The sequence below is a fragment of the Netta rufina genome (genome assembly GCF_964035555.1).
Source record: "Netta rufina genome assembly, chromosome: 1".
Taxonomy (NCBI): domain Eukaryota; kingdom Metazoa; phylum Chordata; class Aves; order Anseriformes; family Anatidae; genus Netta; species Netta rufina.
This window is the reverse complement of record NC_140123.1, coordinates 100098463-100120368: the sequence shown is the minus strand read 5'-3', so window position 1 is coordinate 100120368 and position 21906 is coordinate 100098463. Positions and strand designations below refer to the sequence as shown.

Here is a 21906-nt window from a genome sequence, read left to right as displayed (position 1 = left end):
TGAAAAATATGTACGGTTTAGGCAGATGTTCCTGTAATAATATCTCCTAGGCATAGTAGCTGTTAATCCTGATTCCAGTTTGGGTTTGCTTTCTGTTTTCTAACTAGGGAATAGTATGCATATGTCTTTTTTCATTCATAACAAATGTTATGAGAAATGTTTCGGTAATCTTCTACTGTGATTGCTTTGATGTCTCAAAGAGCACTATACTATTGCAAACTTGTCTGAGGAATCCCTTAGGAATGTCTTGTAATAACAATGTTTGATAACAATAAATAAAACAAAGCAATACCCAAGCTCCCAGTCTTATATTTAGGCTGGCTGAAATGAACTAGTAAGTTGCTATTTATGAAGAGGTTAAACAGTAAGCATAACCTGCATCTAAGAAAAATCAAAGAGAAGACTAACTTGTTCTATTATAGTAAAATATGTAGGATGTATATCAGCTGTCTGGCTTTGAATACAGAGGGAGTTTAGTAATTGTTTGTTTCACATGGCACAACCAAAGGAAACAGATTTCAGCCCACAACATGACACCTGAAAGAATGGAAACAGCAGAAATCTATTTTTAAAAAAGGATAAAACACTGTGGCAGAGGAAGCATGGCTTATGAGACACACCTGTGTTAAAGGCCTATGATGCAAAACAATCTGTTTTAAAAAATCACCATATTTAATTAAGTTTCATATAAAAGGAGAGTAATTTCTGCTAGGACGAGGAATAATGGCTTTAAACCAAGAGAGATAAGGAATAAATTGTTTACTATAAGGTTGGCGAGGCACTGGAACAGATTTGCCCAGAGAAGCTGTGGATGCCCTGGAAGCATTCAAGGCCAGGCTGGATGGGGTTTTGGGCAATCTGATCTAATGGGAGGTGTCCTGACCCATAGCTGGGAGGGCGGAACTGGATGGTCTTTCTTTAAGGTCCCTTCCAACCAAATCGTTCTATAATTCTATGAAAGGGAGGGCCTATTTACTCAAAGTAATAACTAGAAATTGACAGAATATTTTGTATGTAAATTTAAATCAATTACTTTTGGAGAAGTAGATTAAGAGCATGTCACAAATAATTTATAAGTATTTGAAATAGGAAGATATTGCTAAAACCCTACTAAGGGTTTCAGATATTACTGAAATCCCTGTTTATGCAAACAGGGATTTTTTTTAGTTTATGCAAACAGGGATTTTTACTTTTCCTTTACATGCCAGCAAGAAGAGCAGTAAAGTGACCTAGAAGTAAACAAAATGTTTATAGGTTTTCCTCATTAAAAAGTCAATACAGAATTATTTGACCTTATTATTATTTTTAAACACTTTTGACTATGATAAAATTTTTGCTGTTTTGAAACATTCCTATCCCTTTGTTTAAAATTTTAATTCATATTTAATCTCTATTATCTGATTCAATAATTTCCTGCTTTAATTAGCTAAATCAAGTTTAAATGTTCAAATTACATCAGTTTTCTTACACCTAATTATTGTTTATCTATGCCTATTTGAAATATATTTTTTTTTTCCAGCTGTGAAAACAGTAATTCTTTCAAATCTTAAAGCATTTTACAGTAAAAACTTTTTGGAGGAAAAAAAAGACTGGCAAACTTTAATAGGTTATTTCGTTTTTATCAGTCACTGTCTGTTATCAATCAATAATAATATTTACTTCCCCTAACACTGCAAGTGGCCTAAAACTACAATACTCTGCTGACAGTACCAACACAAGGCTTTAACTAGAATATTTACTTCTCTGTTAGATGACTATTTTATAGGAAAATGACTCCAACCTATTCTGATACTAAAATTCACACAGATTCATTATTACTAAGTAAAACTCCATCAATACTAGAAATATAATATCAGACTAAGAATGTAATTATAGTACTGTGTTGCATGTGGCATTTTCATCATATTACAGAAATATAATAAGAAATGCACAGCTTAAATTGATTTCCTGATAGTATTATTAGAACTTGTTACTTTCAGGTAAAAGTGCTTTTTGCTAATCTATCACAAATGGATTCCAAGCATGGCTTTAACAGAATCACCTGAGTTAAAATAAATAAAGATTACTGAGTAATATGCTGAGTAATGTAACAACAATATTCCACTATTGTAAAACAAAATAATCCTTTTATTAATTATTTAACAAAAATGCTTAAATTGCATTTAAATATCTGAGTATCATTATGTTATTATTCAAAGTATCTTTGGGTGCATCAAGCATGGCATTGCTAGTTGGTCATGGGAAGTGACTGTCCTGCCCTGCTCTGTGTTGGCGCAGCCTCACCTTGAGTACCGTGTGGGACAGCACTCTGGGGACAGTGACAGGACCTGAGGGAATGGCATGGAGCTTGGACAGTGGAGGGTCAGGCTGGGTGTTAGGAAAAGGTTCTGCATCCAGAGGGTGGTTGGGCACTGGGAAAGGCTCCCCAGGGCAGTGGTCATAGCAGTGAGCCTGCTGGAGTTCTAGGAGTGTTTGGACAGTGCTTTCAGACACATGGTCTGATTTTTGGGTAGACCTATGTGGAGCCAGGAGTTGGACTTGAAATGATCCTTGTAGGTTCCTTCCAACAAAGAATATTCTACCATTCTGTAAAGTAACATAGTGCGTGGATTTATGTTTCTTTATTGAAAAAAAAAAAAAAAAGTCTTCCTGAAAGTTAGGCACAGAGTTAGGCTGACTCTGTGGTCAAGAGACAGGTATCGCATAGACAGATCTCTTATCCTGAAATATTTTTCCTCAGATACATAGGACATGCCTGTCTTTCTCTATGAATACTTTCTGATTGACCCTTCAAATTCTTCCCTCCTACAAGCTAAGTTCTTCGCTCCATGATCCCTGCTGGTCATCTTTGCCCCTCCCTGGGGTATGACCTGGATGATATAGCACCTGTTGTTCACAGTGTGCTTGTGTGTTACTCTCACCTAGAGACTTAGTTCTACCCTATTGCATCTTCCTTTCCTTCAGTGGCATCTCACCTGCAACTTATATTTCTTCTCTGTCTCATCTGTTATGACTAGTGTAAGCAGGTCTTGCAGTGCTCCCCCAGAGCCAGTGTCCCTTCAGATGTCCTGCCTGAATGATGTTTTCTTGTTTCATCTTTGGTTTTGTAAGTGACACTGTCCTGAATCTTTAGCTAACCCATCTGACCTCCATCCAGCTGTGCCTTGCACTGCTGCCTTTTGCCATTAATTGTCAGAGAAGAAATTGCCAAGAAAGAAAGAGTCATCATTATTAATATCTTTCAGCAGTCCTATTCTCCCAGGGACATGATACCCATCTAACTCCTAATCAGTCGTCCCAATGATTTAGCTATTTTTCCTGCCACCAGTGACTGGTTATTTTCCCCCAATTAAGATAATAAAACATTTTTGATCTTAACTTTCTAGTATTTCACTCCTGACAGCTGTTCTAATGACTGAGAGAAATGGAAAGAAGCAAACTTAATTTTTCCTTGTATTTTGTCCCTTGGGAAATGCATCTTATGTATTTGCAAGATCTGGTTCAACAGTTAGTCTTAAAGACATTAAACAATTTGGCACTGGTGCCTAAGCTGCTAACATATCCAAAACCCACCAGAGTTTGTATAATGTTTATAGCTACATTACTATGACTCCTTACATAACCAGGTTCTCTGTAGAACCCCTCAATACAAATTCTAAGTATTTTTCAGAAGATTAAAGAGAAAGGGACTGTCCTACAAGAAGATTCTCTCTTGTTAAAAAAACACTGTAACTCCATCAAAGATCGGGGCTCTGTACCGTCTGATGAACAGGCCCTTCAGTGCTCACCCTCCAGCCCCTCAGCATTGTGGGCAGAGCTGGGGCAGCAGTGGTGTGTGGGCCCACATCCCATCAGGGCCGGGCATGGGCTGCTGAGGAGCCTGGAGATGATGGGCCATGGGCATGGGTGCTATGGGGCAGTGAGGGCAGGGCAGGGCTGCCTGTGCCTCCTGGGTGCTGGCATCAGGTCTGTCTTCATCCAGAGCAGAGAATGAGCACCACAAGGGTCAGGGCAGCAGGGAGGGCCAGAAAATTTCCCTGGATACTTGCTAACCTCCCGGTATGCTGGAGAACTCCCACTATAGTGGTGTTGCCATCCTGGGGCTGGATAACACTAGGATGTGGTTGTAGTCTGGGTCACGGAAAGGAGAGAGAAGTATCTGGTGATAACCTTGGCTGTTGCATTAGGGGTACCATGTTTTTGTGTGACTACTGTAAAAAAACAAACAAACAAACAAAAACACCACAAGTGAACTGCACTGCTGCTGTACAAGGTTGTTGTGTACCTCTCTCCCTCCCATCTTGAAGTCAGCCTTGTAGTTAGGAGGAGTCCGTGTCAGACTCTGGGGAAAATCAAGCTACTTACTCTGGTTCTGTGAGGGGAGTTGTCTCGTTTGGCTCATTTACTGGGCTTCCATCTTCATGATTGGTAATTCTTTCATCCTCTGTTCTCATTTCCACTATTGGCTCTTTTGATCCATCTTTCCTAAAAATTTTTAGAAGAGCCTTAGACTTTATCATCATATTAACCACATACATTACACTTAACTAATTATCAAGATTTTTGCTTTCAAAAGTAAGCAAAGAAAAGGTAGATCTAATTATTGATGATTAACACCACTGAGACACATTTAACAGTGTATTCCCAATTCCTTGAAGTCTTCAAAGTATCCTGTATCCATGGATACTTACTCCAAAAACATCACGGATTAACATCTCAAAAGAGCATTTTGTTTACGACAAAGTAATAAGACGATGACCTCTTCATGGGAATAGACATAAACTAGGCTGAGTATAGTAAATATAAGACTTGATGCCCAGTTATGCTTGAATTTTTTGGCATTATAAAGAGCCTTTCTGGTAGCATACACATAGCACAAGTGTGTTTTTATCTTCTGAGATTCTGACAATCCCAGCTGCCAGAGCAGGGCAAAGAGCCCATGTGTGATAAGAACCTAGCTTGCTCTATTCAGGCAGGTGGAAGAAATTGTTTCCATATGAAAATTCCCCCATTTTAGGAACAGATGCTAGGTTTCCCCATGTAAGGCAATCAAAAACCTTTGTGTCTATTGGACAATGAACTGTAAGGAAAACATAATTGTGAGTATTGCCATTACAGTTTTGTTGTAAATATGGACTTGATATGGAAAGCTCTGTTTGCTTCTACAGAAGCATTGGCAATATTATTATTGATTAATTATAACTAGCACATATACTTTTAATCTCAAAAGGCAGATCAAAGGATATCCAAGATTTATCTGATATTTTCAAAATAAAACCTCTTTCCATTTAAATATTTAAAAATTCCTTGCATCAAGTCAGGAATTTTATCCTGTAACTTTTATCAACTGCAGTCTAGAAACACAGGGTAACTGAGTTACAGGTGAGCAACTGTTTTTATATTTAACAGACTATTTTTTGGAACTGCCACATTCTATAGAGCATTCAGACTGCCATAGCAAAGCTCTAGTTAAAAACTTGTCTAATTTGTATCTTACATTTTTGCATAATTTCTGAGATGATAGTCTTTAAAGAGGCTGTTATAACGATACCAATCTATTCAGGAAGTACCTGGAAAACTTGACCATTCTCTGGTAATTATACTCAAAGAAAATCTTTATAGGCTAATACGAGTGTTGCACAGACGTGTAACCAAGAACTGGACTAGGGAAGGATTCAAAAATAGAAGCCTAAAATATGTACACACACACACATATATATTTGCACAGTATCATGATTTGTGTGTGATACCATGCTCATTTCTGTAGATGATGCACATAACTGAGGCATTTAATTTAGGTGTTATGTAGACACTTACATAGCTGTTTGATAACATTTCTATATAGTTACAATTAAACTCATGGCTGCCTCATATCTATGAAAAGATATTGGATCATAATAGTCCAGTCGGTGGAGGAAACAGTAAGTTCTAGTTGGTTTGTCTATACATGTACAGTCCTATGGACAAGATAATTGAGCAACTGATCTGCAGAGAAAGTACAAACTGTATAACAACTAAAAATTCCACTGAGGGGAAAGCTATTTGTAGGAAACTACAAATCCTGCCATTTCAGTTCCAGGTGGCTGTGTGTATGCTATATGCGTTGTTTCATCTGCATCCGTTGCACGTGCAAGTTAATTAATGACAACAGATTACCTACCAATCAAAATGCAACAAAAAAGTACCATAAAACCGCTCAAAATTTCAGAATGTGAACTGATGTATTTATTCCCCAAAAGAGGGGAATGTCTTTTAGAGAATGGAAGTTGGCATGAAATAAATTAAAATTTTCTCTTCAAGCCTGTTATATATGGAGTGGCAATTCGTGTCAAGAAAATGGTTGATGTTAATAAAGAAGGGGGAGATTTGGGAGCGTGGCCATGGGGGTCGGAAAGCCCTGTGGTTGATGGTAACATCACTCTTAACGATGAGGCCATCAGAAATGTAAAAGAGTTTAGAGGGAACAAAGAAGGGTGATTCAGGAGACTCCATGCAGTCTCGGGTTGCTTGTTCTCCAGCCATTAAGGCATGAAAGTTTCTGGGTGTTTGCCGTTGCTGTTATTTGCAAACTTGTTTGATCAATGAAATGTTGTTTTTGAAAAGGACTGCTGTGGGGTGAAGGGTATAAGAGGAGAGCCTGCCCTCAAGATAAAAAAAAAAAGGCAACACGATGTTTTGAAGTTATGTCATCAATAAAGAAGCAGAAAGAAGGAATGAAAAGGAAAGGAACAGGCTGGCAGAACGGAGACCAGAACGGGAACAGGCACATTGATTGCCTCATGAAGATAGGTTCAGCCAAACTCAGCAAACCGCTCAGAGAAGCTCGTACAGAAAGTCTCTGGAAATGGCACACCGGAGCTGGAAAGAAGCTCAAGCTGAGAGAAGCGGACCCATGCACACAACTGCCTCTCGCTGGTGAGCAGTTGTGCATTATGGGGAATCATACGTCCTTTGAAACAAAGACTGTCCTGGTAACCTTACAGCTTATTCTCCTTATTAACAATCAGACAGTTTATGATCCTGAAATATGGGACCAAATTGAGGTCAAGGTGTGGGACTCTGCAACTAAAGACGACAAGGTTGCTGTGGGATTGCTCGGCACCTGGCAAGCAATCTCTGAGGCCTTAAAGAGCCATGTGGGGCCACAGTCAGAAACGTGTGGTTTGCCAGAAAGTGAGGGAGCTGCGGGCTCCTTTACTGAACCAACTGCTATGCCATCGGCCCCCCACCGCTACTGCCATCGAAGGCTTTTGCTGTTATACCACCTGGTGACCTGGAGGTGTCTTTTGACCCAGGCCCTATTTGGCCTTGAAAAGGAGATAGATAAGCTTTTCTTCGATCTGGGAAGAACAGGATACCTAGGGCCCGAAGGCTGAGTTGCTTGACAACTTAAAGCAAGACATATTGTTCAAAAGGAATGAAAGATGGAGACTGTTGTTTGTAATCAAGAAAAGGAATGGAAAATGAAGACTGTTAAGTCATGGAACTTAAAGGATTGTTTGTTACCTTTTCTGATTGTATGTATGTATAGGCATATTCGGGTTTAGTATGTAAAAGCAATGTTCTATATATTTAGAATGTTTGATGTTCGTGTGTGTGTGTTGGTGGAGCGTAGACTCCCTGCACACTCAGCACTGTTTACTTGCCTTTTATACCATTTATAAATATTCTTTTATAAATATTACTAAATTCAGATTGAGATGAGACTTCATTTATAACAAAGACTGTCTTGAAATTTTATACTGACAGATTAAGCAGAGAGCAGGCTAAAATAAGAATAGTACCAAGTATTTAAAGATCTGGCTCCCTGACAACCACCCCTATAAGAAACATAGTTAAACAAGCTGTCCTTGTAAAAGAAGTATCATGGAGGAATCGATGTTAAGCAACTGTTTTACGCTTTGCTGAGACAGCACTGAATAGCATGTGTGTATCAGATGTTGATAGCAATGTATAGATTCCTGTCAAGTGACATTTACAACTGTAGCTCCCTAAGGTCTTCCCATTCCGAAGGGGTCTCTACACCCATTCCTGCTACCATGGCACCAATGCCATGCTCAGTAGGAAGCTGAACCTGAGCCAGAAGCTTCAAATGCTGACTCTATTAAACAGGACACGCTGACTTCACACAATAGAAAACTGTGTTATTCTTGCCTTTACTATTACCTGTGATCAGTTAGGAAATAGTTGTTTTATGGCACAACCTCTTTTATTCTGAAGTATTATTTGACGTAAATACTGCGTGCCTGCTTCTGATTCTTTTGGTTCTGTGAAGCTGTTCCAAAAAGGGTTAAGATCCCAACCAAGAAATGCAATCAAGTTACCTCAGAAAAATGCAGTCTCTGAATCACAATAACCAGAACTAAAACCAAAAAAGAGACTTTTACACTTCCACTATCAGCAACAGAGAAGACTAGTGCAGCTATGAATACTAAGTGCCACCAATTCGATCTGCTCTACGAACAGCTGGGGGGAAGGACAGATCTGTGAAGGTGCAGGGGAACAAAGGCCTGACTGCTGGGAGAGCTGCAGCACACAGGAATTGAACCTTGTGGAGCTTAAGCCACAAAACACAGCACTCTCAAATATTACAGTGTATGCATTAAAAATCCTTTAGATGAGCATAATAAGGACACGAAGCTGACATATTTAGTAAATAAATGGAACTGCCTAAAATGAGAAGCCATAAGTAATCTTTCCATCTTACCTTTTGAAAACCCTGTAAATGTTGGGTCTTAAAAGCACTATTATTTTACACAATCAGTACTTGAACTGTTTTGTCAGGATCTTGCTATCATTTAAGGAAACATACTTGTCCATAAACGACCATTCAATTCCCATTTGTCTGATGAAGTAGCCACTATACGAGGGCATTTGTGAGAACTGGGGTTGTTCTTCCCCACTTACTTTTAGCAATCATTAACTGTTGCTATGAAGAACAATTACACGTACCCGCATTTCAGCCACATCCATCTCAGCACTTCTATTTTTAAAAGCAAACAATACTTGTAATTCCAAAACTCTACAGGCAAAACCCAAGATTTTCCAGCAATAGCTATATTTGAGAAGAGAAACTATTTCACATATTTTCAAAAAAAACATGTTCTTTACTCTCAGATTTACTGGCAATGCCGCAACCATATGCTGAGTTTTTGTGTGTTAGCAGCTGGTAGAATGCTGGATTGGTAGAAATGAAGTTATGATGCTCTTTTACCTGTTTTTCATGAGCCCAAGATATGCCTGTATCTATTAATCTATTACTGAACTGTGATTGATTTTATTTTGTGTCAGAGTAGCACAAACTGCACAAACAGGCCATCTTAAAATGAAGTATGTTCTATACTCTTTTATTTATCTTTTTTTTTTTTTTTTTTTTTTAAACTTTAAGGCAACATTTGTTCAAAAGCAATTCAATACATTTCAGGGAACGCTTTTCCAAGTAATAGAAACTTTAATGACAAACTGCAAGATAGCCATTAAGCAAATATGAGTCGAACAGCCAGGTTTCTCTTCTAATAATGTTTCTAAAATAAGTAATTAATACTCACAGGTAAGCAGCCTTTCCTTCTTCCAGTTCTTTGCTTTTTCCACTTGAACCACTCTTTTTCCCACAAATCCTCCTGGTAATGCACATTAGCAATCCACATTGTCGTAAAAAGAAGCAGCTGACATCAATCACCACAAGGATTAACAAAAGGGCTGCCACTCCCAGGCCAATGACGGCTCGAAGTCCAAGACCGTTAAAAAGAGTATCTTGAAAGAAAGAAATTGAGAATTTATTAATAACATTAATTCCAAAGAATAACATTTTCTAAAGTTTTCAAGTCACAGATCAGGAGGCTAAAAGATGTTTATGAATATGCCATTCAGAAGCCAGTGGAAACAGTCCTGAAAATTAAGCATGTATATAATCTGATTAAAAAATCAAGACCCACCTTTTCTACATAGTATTTTTTCCATTGCCAAAATTCCAATATGGTCACAAATCACACTATTTAATAACAAATAATATCATAATTTAACATTCCAAGACTGAGTAGTAGATCAGTATGCAGCTGAAGAAAAACATTTAAATGATAGTAATAGTTGATGTAAGTTGTCATCTTCCACATTTCAAATGTAATTAATTAGACATGGTGCTAAGCAGAATTACTGAAAGGTTTAAGAGAGTGCTAAAACAGTATTTATTCTTGTAAAGGTCATTTTTTAAATTACAGTAGAATGAAAAAGTCAAAGAAGAGTTTTTTCAGGCTAATAGTGTGCAAACAGTTGCATACTGTCTTAAATAAATTAGTGTGAGGAAAACTAGGCATATTATTAAATGGTTATAGGGCCAGGACCTCATCTTCTGTAGTTTAGAACATTGAAATACTTTCATATACTTCAAAATAAACATATTCCACACTTGATCTTACTTTCTGTACTTGTATTTTTAAAGCTGCTTAGGTAATTTTACTTCATTACAAATCTCAGAAAAGATATTTTAACATTTCATCTCGGTATTTCTGTAATAGACAGTGATGTGTTTTGAATACTGTGACTCTTAGAAGAACAACAGCTATTGTGTTTATAAACTTAGATGACCCTTATAAAGGTGACAACTTGTATCTGACCAGTAATTCAGGGGAAAAAAAGACAACTCCATAATGGTACATGGGCCTGGCTAATTCAAGGTGTCAGTCTAGCCCAGAAACTGGCTAATGACAATTGCCTGGTGTGATGCTATGTCCTGAGCCAACAGCACAGGGGAGGGGGGAACTGTGGCCGTTTTTTTTTGTTTGTTTTTTTTTTTTTTTTTTTTTGTTTGTTTGTTTTTTGTTTTTTTCACATTGGTGTTGCACATCAGCATTGCTTGCTTGATGTTAACATGTCTTGGGAGTGATGTATGAGTCAGCAGTGCAGTGGTATATTTCCATTTGCAGTCTACAACTTCCTCGTAAGGGGGTGTCGAGAGGCAGGAGACCTTTTCTCCATTAACACTAGTGACAGGACCCGCGGGAACGGGGTTAAGCTGAGGCAGGGGAAATTTAGGCTGGACGTCAGGAGGGGGTTCTTCACAGAGAGGGTGGTTGCACACTGGAACAGGCTCCCCAGGGAAGTGGTCACTGCACCGAGCCTGGCTGAATTTAAGAAGAGATTGGACTGTGCACTTAGTCACATGGTCTGAACTTTTGGGTAGACCTGTGCGGTGTCAAGAGTTGGACTTGATGATCCTTAAGGGTCCCTTCCAACTCAGGATATTCTATGATTCTATGATTCTATGATTCTATTTATGCCTGTTCCAAAATAAGAGCAAGACTTTTTCTACAGTAGATTGCTTGAGTACTGTCTTAACAGACAGATGGAAAAACATAGTATAATGTAATATAAATGTTTTAACAGGGTAACTGCTATCTTCCTTTTTCTCTCTCTTCCAACTCCATGATACATTGCTGACTGTTCAGAATAAGAACATCATTTCAGTTTTTATACTTTTGCTTAGCTAATTTTTAAGAAAATACGTATTTGCCCTTTCAAATATAATTGAAAATGATTTTCTTAATGACTTCTAAATCAATGAATACTAATAGAAATATATGCTTTCTTAGTCTATTTGATAGAAATCTTAAATGGAAAGGTAAAAACCACTTTTTCAAAAGGAGGGGAACATTTTACTTTTTATGCAATCAATTTCATTGCCTATTGTATGGGTTGTTTTATTACTGAACTGTTCTTCAGAATGGCATTATGCAAGAAGCCAGCAATCAATATGTATATTTAGATGGGTGATTGAATAGACAGGTTTCTATGAAATTACTTCAATTACTTCTGGAATTACTAGATTATTTCAAGTTATTCTCCTTTCTTCAAAAAGGCTTAAGGAACATTATTTAAATAACTAAAATAATGGTGCTGCAATTAAATGATATATCATTCATGCATTACTCCATCAGCAATGTTGGAAGTTGACATTTCACACAAATTCATTTTCTTACTTTTTTTAATATCAACATTCCTAGTTAAATATTACCTTCTGATACACCTTCCAAAACTTACCACAGCCACCCATCTAACTGATGACCTCTTTTATAAAAATTCAGTCATTTGTGTTTATCAAACTGAATTTTCAGGTACCTACAAATAGATACTTAATCCCAGTTTATTGAAATGCTCTTGTGTTTCAACAAATATAATGCCAGTAGAACCAACAGAGTTCATTTCTAGGGATCTTATACACACAAGCTTCTGTTCTTTGTACCTCCTTAGCCACTAAATAGAAACGTGGAGGAGAAAAACTAAAGTGGTCTTTTATTACGTATATTCAGAGGAATTTAGTGTTGATTTTACTGCTGTATTTTATTTCTACTGTTTTTTTTTTTTTTTTTTTTTTTTTTTAAATGCAGAAAAGACATTAACAGGTCTTTTCCCTGTGGAGATAAATTGTGCAGATAATTTTTTAATTGATGTAAACAGCATTTCCTGTGTCAATGGAACATGGCGTTGGGTTAAAAAGTGATTTAATGACACAAAAGCCTACACAATATTTTCACTACCAAGTGAAGGATATGTTTATAGTAACAGTATTGCTCCTTTGTAAAAAAAGACAATCATATTCATTGTCACAGTTGTGGAGAAGACTGTTTTTAATTTCTCAGCTCAGTATTTGTGACACATCTAATACTTAAATATATGACTGTTGCATGTTTTTCTATTTCTTTATGGTTGATACATTGACTTTTCATTTAGCATTCCCCATCCTTCCTACTGCCCTACTTGTCCTAATTGTCCTACTTGCAATTCATGTCGATTTCTGTTTCACATTTCAAAGTTTGATTTCTTATGATTGGCAATATTCTTCCAAACATTTGTATTTCTTTCCTTTATCTCCCACACCAAAAAGAGTGACAAGAATACGGCCACATCCTGCAGCATTGTGGAGTGTGGAACATTGCTGGCATCAGCATCCTTAGGCTCTTTGTGTCCTTTTCTTTTGTGAAGATAGGCAGAAATTGGATATGAATATCTGTTTATACCAATCAAGCTACATAAAATCATCTTTTAAACAACTTTATATTCAGTTTCATTTTGTTCTTTCTTAAATTACTGAGACTTTGTATTGGTCTGGCCACAGAGTCGGTTGTAAAACTAATGCCAATTACTATTAAAGAAAGCTTAGACTTGTAACGACTGCTTTCAAAAATCATATCCTAATATACTTATGGTATTACAATAATGTAAGATTTTGGATTAGTATCGTACGATATCAACAGAAGTACCAACTTTTTTGAATAGATTAAATGCTAATGTCATACTATATACAGCCTTCAACCAAATTTGAAAAATTTGTTATCAAAAAGTTTTGCCCTTAAATAAATTGGGATTAGCTTTACTGTAACAATTCTTAAAAAATAAATAAATAAATAAAAATGCAAAAATACATTATAAGTTGCAATGATTTTAAATGGATTTTTTACAATGTTCCATTATGTACCAAATGGCGTCAAAATACTAATTCCACTTTCTGCTGTACCACAATAACATATTTATACATCTAGTATTTCTTTTCCACTTTGAAAGGACACTTATTTTAAACCACACTAATTCAATATCAACATGGGTGAAATAGATCTTAACATTATTTTGGAGAGGTTTATTGTCTACTTGTCTTAGTAATCTATTTAGAGTGGAGGCTTTTAAAATGCTGATTGAAAAAAAAAAAGTGTAAATTCAATAGTTCTGGGAATTTTCATTATAATTTGTCAAAAATATGCTAGATTTAAAATAATGTGCTTTTTATTATATTAAATGTGACACATATAATACACCATGTCATGAAAATGAAGGAAACTGCCAACTTTAAACAGAGTCACTTTACTCATTCACTCCTTCAGTTAAGATGTCATCAATGAATAATGTTATAGAAATAAGATTATAAAACTTTCAGCAATGCAATGAAGAAATGAAGCAAGAGTTAATTAAATAATAGGAAAGAGCAATGAAAAACTTTGTCAAGTAAAGCAAAATTTTCCAGTGAAGAGAAATAAATAGAAAGATAAGCTTTGTGGACACTCAAATTTAAATTGAGTGAATTATTTTTAGGAGTTTAGGTCTCTAATGGGAAGCATTAGAGTGAGAACCACCATCTAAATGTGTACAACGTACTGGTAAAATTAGTCCACAGAAAACTACAGCTACTGCTTCTGCACAAAGAAACAGGCACTTTATATGCATCATTCATATATTGAGAATGTGTATCCTTTCATGTGACAAGTTCTCTGTACTCTTACAGAATCACAACATATATATTCAACTGCTTGTGCAAGGAAATAATAATTGCATACAGTACATAAAGTATCCAGCTTGAATGGGGAAGTTGGACAAGAACACCTCCAGAGGTCCCTTATACCCTTAGTCATTCAGTGATCCTAGGTTTTACCGAAAAATATTCAACTGAGCACCTTTTTGTGCTTTTCTTTCCTTCCCCTCCTCCTTAGCAGAAACGGATTAAAGGAAAGAGATTATTCTATGTAGCCCTTAAATTTTCACAATCATTTACATTTTTAAGGGAAAAAAAAAGCTATGATGTAAAGTACTTTCCTAAACTCATAGGGCTTGTGTAAGCTCATCTGACAGCTACATTTGAATGGGTATGAATGAGTGTGCATTACGGGATACTATGCTTGAAGGATTATCCTTTCTTTCAGATAGGTCTAAAGCTAAAGTTAGGACTACTTTTGAGCTACATTAGTTGAAAACTATGAGTTAGAGGAGGAGTTTGAAAATGCTGCGCTGGGTAGTGGCAGGAAAAAAGAACGATTTTGTTTATCATCTTCTTGAACTGCTCTGTCACATTCACTGTTACATAGGCTGTTCAACCATGATGGTTATTTCTGGACTACCTATGAAAATTTTCTTCAATTTTTATCCAATCTGGAACTTTTCTTAGAATCAAAGGCTTCCAAGATTCATATACTTATTCAAAATCTCTAAAAAGATAACATAGATTTTTTAAAAGTTAGTATCAACTGATGAGCATCTGAACAAACGTAATATAGTACCAAAAATTTAAACAGCTGTAATAAGGTCTTTTTTACCAGTTAAAACTACAAAGGCGGAAGGCCAAGGCATTGCCAGAAGATGCTCAAGATCTAAATAACATGTACATCATGAGAAAAACAACAACAGCAACAACATAGGAATTTACCAGAATTGTAAAAATTCCAGGCAGGGATGTAGATCTGTGATACAGGGCCATTCCAGACATAAAAAAAGTATATAATACTCTGAGATGTGTTTTAGAGGCAGAGTACTGCAAATACTGAATTGCTAGTTTTTCATTTTAATCATCGAAATTATTCATTTGTTTTGAGATACTTTGAAATGCTTCCTTATTCTCTTTGGGGATATAAGAACATTCAAGTTTGTACATATTAAAAGAAAATAACTTCTCAGTTTTCAGCAGCTACAGAATCACAGAATTGTCTAGGTTGGTAGAGACCTCAAGATCATCAAGTACAACCTCTGACCTAACACTAACAAGTCCTCCACTAAACTATATCAGTAAGTTCAACATCTAAACGTCTTTTAAAGACCTCTAGGGATGGTGATTCCACTGCTTCCTTGAGCAGCCCGTTCCAATGCCTAACAACCCTGCAGTAAAGAAGTTCTTCCTAACATCCAACCTAAAACACCCCTGGTGCAACTTTAGCCCGTTCCCCATCATCCTGTCACCAGGCAAGTGGGAGAATAGACCAATCCCCACCTCACTACAGTCTCCTTTAAGGTACTTATAAAGAGCAATAAGGTCGCCCCTGAACCTCCTTTTCTCCAGGCTGAACAAACCCAGCTCCCTCAGCTGCTCCTCATAAGACTTGTTCTCCAGACCCCTCACGAGCTTCGCTGCCCTTCTCTGGACTCGCTCAAGCACCTCCATGTCCTTCTTGTAGCGAGGGGCCCAAAACTGAACACAGTACTCGAGGTGCGGCCTCACCAGAGCCGAGTACAGGGGGACGATCACTTCCCTAGACCTGCTGGCCACACTGCTTCCTATACAAGCCAGGGTGCTGTTGGCCTTCTTGGCCACCTGAGCACACTGCTGGCTCATATTCAGCTGACTATCAACCAATACTCCCAGGTCCTTCTCTGCCAGGCAGCTCTCCAACCACTCATCTCCCAGGCTGTAGCTCTGCTTGGGGTTATTGCGCCCCAGGTGCAGGACCTGGCACTTGGCCTTGTTGAACTTCATGCAGTTGACCTCAGCCCATTGATCCAGCCTATCCAGATCCTCCTGCAGAGCCTTCTTAGCCTTGAGCAGATCGACACACACACCTAATTTGGTGTCATCTGCAAAGATGAGAAGACTCATTATGTCAAATAATTATGACTGATATATATATTTCACTGTTTTTTAATGCTTCTTTGCATTTTCTTGCATTGAAATTGGATATATCTCAAATGTAGGACTTGCATGACTTTGTTTACTGCATGTCAAAGCATCCTCATACTCCATTTTCCAATAGGAAATGTCCCAGAGATGTTTAAGGGGAGCTGTTGTGTGCTCTGACTCCTTTGGTGTGGGTGATCAAGATGCAAGGACTGTGCAACACCCAGCAAATCTCCGAAGTTACACATACCCAGAGTGAACCGTATCTTGCGTACTATGTGAAGGAAGCATGTACTCAGATTTACCAGTGAAGCCCTACAGAAAATGGGATGATGCTAGAAAGCAATGCTTAGCTTCGTACAAGAGCCTTGCCTTACTGAAGGCTCTTATGCCTTACTGAAGAAAAAATAATGGGAAGCAAAAAGGAGCAAACAACTAGTGACATCCCCTGTCCCCATCCGCATTCTCCCCCCTTTGCTCCCTCCCCCAATAATTTGTCTGACGTAGCCAGAGCTGTGTGAGCTGCCTGCAGTAATTTAAAGCAATAAAACCTGGCTATTGAGCCAGCTAAGTGCCCAGCAGCTACATGTCCATCTTCAGATGAAACAAAAAATTCAATACAATTGCAGTTTCCACTTTTAAACCATCATTATGATTCTGTGCATTTACTGGAGGAATGTATGATGCGAAAGAGACCACAGCAATAATTAAGGTTCTTCTCTATCCTGTTCCTTAATACGAAAAGATGGTAAGTTTCTATCCAACATTAATTTCAGTGTTTTGTTTTGTTGTTGTTGTTGTTTTTTTTTTTTCCTTATCGATTTTTCCTACAACTTCCTACTAGGATGGATACTGCTGCAAGGCAGTGTACAAGCACATGAGGATGTGTGTGCTCTGCACTGCATGAGTAACGTGGTCTGACACATACACTTGACGTGCAGCTTTGAAAAATAATGGGGCAGTATTATTGATCCTGATGTAACTAAGACGAGCGAAGGTTCCCTCTAACTTTCTTCTGGCCACAAATGATGCATCTCACCCTGAAGGAACTGCTGACCCGTTGGCTCATCACCGGCAGCTACGGATGTGAGCCTGCCCACGGTGGAGCTATGGCGGGCTCAGTGAAGAGCCATGAAGAAGAGGCCATGCACCTTAGGCAAAGACGCACAGGAGGGATAGGCATTCTTAGTTTAGAGTCTGTAAGATTATAGACTTTAGAGACGTGAGCTACTGAAAGCAGCATGTCTAAAATTATACCCATCAGAAATGTTACGCTTTTCTGACACTTCTTTGAGTGAAGGAATTTTTCTTCACTATGGCAGAGATGCTCTAGTCAAGAAGTTTTCTGAAATGGACTTTTTCTTCTAATTTTAGAGGCAAATTTATTTTTTGACTCTTTCTGGATACAAAGTAGTACTTGAATTCTGACTGACTCTAATGGTTCTTAACAGCATTTTTTCATACGAAGGTGTCTTAAACAAGATGTAACTGAAACAGCTAAATAAAACAATTTTTGTAATATAAATCACAACTCAAGTATGCTTGTCAAGGATGTCGTCTGTATCTGCTGAGGGATAAGAAGGGAAAGGAAAGAAGGCCATGGTAATTAGAAAAATTTTGCTCAGTTTTGAACTGAAGATATTCTTTGGAGTTATGCTTAATTATTTTTTTAAGCAAAGTTTTAGGAATTATTCCTGGCATTGTCAAACTATCTTCAAGGAGCTTCAGAAGAATCTCTAAAGAGTTGTCAGGTAGCTCCTTCTTTCATGTATTTACTCTGTAACTGTTGTGAATAATGTTTATTTATTTATTTATTTACCCATTGCTTACTTATTTGGGAAACACCAGCAAAAACAGGGAGGAAGTCCCCCCCTCTTTCTGTGGAAGCAGCAGCCATACAAGGCCAAGAAGAGAAATTCAGTTCCAAGTGCTTCACTCTTCAGTCATATAATTAACACATCTTCCCCAGTGTGTTCGAGGCAGAAATGCCAAGGAGGGAAAAACCCTTGCACTTTACACTTTAGTGAGAAACCACTGCTTTTTGCTTTCAACATAGCACAGCTAATGGTGAGGGCAGAAGCAGCCTGGCCTTCCTGCACATCGAGGAGGAAAAGGCTCTGAGGGGAGAGCAGCTTTGTGCAGTCTGTGGCATCAGCTCTAGGCCTGGGTGGTTAGAAGGCCTTGCGGAAACGACCATGTTTCTGCAAGCCACTGTCCTCAATCGAAACTGACAACAGATTTACTGAACATGTCACTTGGAGGAATTTCTAAGAACCTATAAAAAGTAATTAAGATTGACATGGGTATCAAAAAAAAATACAATTATAAGTGTTTTGAGCAGTCTTATTGCATTAAAGATCAAAATTGTTTTTACTGTGCTAATTGGGAGGATTCAAAACACACTGTGCATATACCACTGAGACCTGAGAGATTTTTGCATCTTTATGCTGGATGACAGCTGTAACCAGAGTAATATAGTCAGGAGGCCTGGAAAAGTAGAACTATGCTTAGGTTGTGTTTGAATTGATAGACTATTTCAGGCTTGACAACAGTTTCTTTTAGCTCTTTACAGAGGTAAATGCAAACACAGGAGTTCCAAGCACAGAAGTTTTACTTGGAATAATATTTTAAATGTATGACTATTGCATAGCATTGGCTATAAAAAGAGAAACTTAAAATATTAAGTTTTGCCAGTACTTGGTAAATGTTTTCACTTGAAATATTTACACTGATACACCTGCAAGTGTCAGCAGAATTACACATAGCAAGAAAGTCAGGTACTGCTACAGTTTCTCCTAGTATAAAACACCTGCATTTTGGGATACACCTGTTTCAAGAAGGCAGATTAAATCAGCATGGATCAAATGCTCAGACAGTGTATTTATACATATATTTCACATATTTGCTCTATTAGTTGAGAAGTATGGCAGCCACCATACTATCTCATAATATGAGACAAACCAAAATGTGGAGAATTCTAATCTAATGATTTTCCTTTTCTGAAAAAAGATCTATTCACTATTGGATAAAACATTGAGATTTACTGTAGGAACGTAAATATTGGTACAAGATTAAAAAATCTCTTCAGTTACAAAATAGACAATGTAGACAATACAGGAAAAAGTGTTTATCAGTAATAAAGTAAATACAGATAGAAATGCTTTAAGTCAGTTTTGTTTATTACAAAAATGAAGACAGAAGTTGCATAAAAATGAACTTTGAACAACATATGAAAGACCACAAAATTACATACAATTCTTGACATAATGTTTGGAAAGATGCTGAAGGACTTTACATTTACACTATGCACACATTATTCAGGAACAAAGCAGAGAGATGGCAGTAAGTATTGCATGCATAAAAGAAACCAATGGAGCAAAACAGCAGTGAAACGTGAATGAGATGAAATGAAACCGTATGTCATCGCTTTGCAAATTAAACCATTTTATTTATTTATTTATTTTAAATCACATTTCATATTGTTTTTAAAAACAAGCTTACAGAAACTGTAGTGCTTGCAACATTTTTCACATAAGTAGTTTCTGGTAAATTTTATATATTTTTAAATGTAATTCTGTGAGAAATATATACTTGGTAAGATTTCTTTTGCTTTCATTATAGCTCATTTAAAATGCATTAAAATTATATGAAAAATAATTTTTCACTAGGAATTTCATTTTAGTGAACACATTTGTGTTAGGTTTAAAATAAATATTCAAAACAATTAATAAGAATATCACACTGTGTAATGGGACTATGATGACATGAGTGACTATTATGTTTACTCAGGACTTCAGAATATATAAAAATGAACAAAAATGGATATTCCTACCTCAGCCTCTTAGTGCTTGTAAAATTTCTACACTTGCAATTTGAAACTATTGACTTTATTAGGATATTACCAATGGCATTAGAAGAAATAGGATTTTCCCTCTAATTTTCCATCACTTACACTTTAAGTCCACTACGTGTGTATCAAAGGAAAACTGGAGATTCCTTGTATATTTTGAGAAATGAAATAGATGAAGTAAAATGTGAGAAAATAAATGAGCTCTGAATGTAGCACAGATTTCAGTGATGCCATTACAGACCTCAGAAGCTATGTTTGTCTAGATATTGTTAAAATTACTTCCTAAAAGTCATAGTTTTTTCCCCTCTTTCCCCTAAAAACCCTGACGAAATGAGCAATTAAAATAATCAACAACAGATTGGAGACTATTAGCCCAATAACAAATAATATATGCATCTCTAACTCTTAAAAAAATAAAATTCTTTTGATTAGCTAACATTTTTTAATTTATTTTTTTGCATTTACATACATACATGAGTAGAGCTACAAAACTTAGTGCAATGAGCTTTCCATGCTAGAAACAAAATATAGTGAGGCCAAGGAATCTGACTGAATATTGGTCATATAGTCACTTTTTTTTTTTTTTAATTAAACCATTTTATCTGTTTATTTTCTATCTAGTTTTTACATGCACATATTTTTTACATGTTTGGCTCTATACTTCCATCAAAACATTACACGGAATGTTAATTTGTTCTTTAGTGATAGTATATTTTATATATCCCATAAAACCATACAAATATATTTTCTAATACATGCAGTATGTGTGTCTTTTTCTGGACAATATTTCCCTATTTATCCAAACAGCAATTTATCTTCTATGAACTCTACTGTAATAAATAAAGGATCACTTCTGAAGTTGTATTATCAATCATGTGACTCATAAATTTAGGACAGCAACTAATATCTGATTAGGAATGAAGGCAGCCTTAGACTCAAAAGGTTGTAAATCAAAATACTGTTCTTTAGAGTTATACTGCAATATCAAATAATAATCATTATCCTCCTTTAAGTTTCTGTGCCATCAATTTGAATTTAAAGCATACGTTCAGTGCAGAACATTTCAGGCCTTCAGTCTCACAGACAGCTGAATATTAGCATTTCAAAATATGTGATAATGTTAAAAAATGGTAAGACCGTCATTTACCATTGACTGTATCAATCATAAGATCTGAAATTCCTTTTACAATTACTATATTTAAAGGAACAAATTTACTTACTTAACATTTATATACTCATGACAGCAGAATATCAAATTAAGTTTGAGAATGTATATATTTCATTTTAATACAGTTTAAGCTACAACTCAAAAGCTGATAAGTCTACATCTACCACTTATAATTTAATTTGCCAATATCTGTTTTAGTGTCTTCCCCCTTCTTGTCTGTAGGAAGACAAGATTTTAAGATGTCTTCCTGTAGACTGTACAAAATGTTGTAAAATAACTTTGTCCTTATTGTTTTTAAAGGCAGAACAAAGAATTTTTTTTATTATTATTATAATTTTAAGAGAAATACAAACGAAATTGTGTTAGTTATTCATCTCAGGAGATATATTACCCTCTTCCTTTTGTCCTTCTCATTACAGTAGAAGGGGCATTGTCTAGAACTGCCTGGCTCTCCTGTAACAAAATCCCTACAACACTGTCTTAATTCTTCCTCTTTGGACTTTGATGGGAAGATTAGAGCCAAGA

At 36.6% G+C, this 21906-nt stretch overlaps 1 protein-coding gene across 1 annotated transcript in view; it reads right to left on the bottom strand.

Moving 5' to 3' along the window:
* Nucleotides 1-21906, bottom strand: part of NCAM2 (neural cell adhesion molecule 2) — a gene marked incomplete at its 3' end in the record, with an annotated part of 282431 nt that overhangs the window by 967 nt on the left and 259558 nt on the right. The window contains exons 17-18 of the mRNA XM_084305716.1: nucleotides 9549-9753; nucleotides 4366-4485 (exon numbers count right to left, since the gene is read on the bottom strand). Of these exons, the coding sequence (XP_084161842.1) occupies nucleotides 4366-4485; nucleotides 9549-9753 (325 nt within the window). The remainder of the gene's footprint in view (nucleotides 1-4365; nucleotides 4486-9548; nucleotides 9754-21906) is intronic.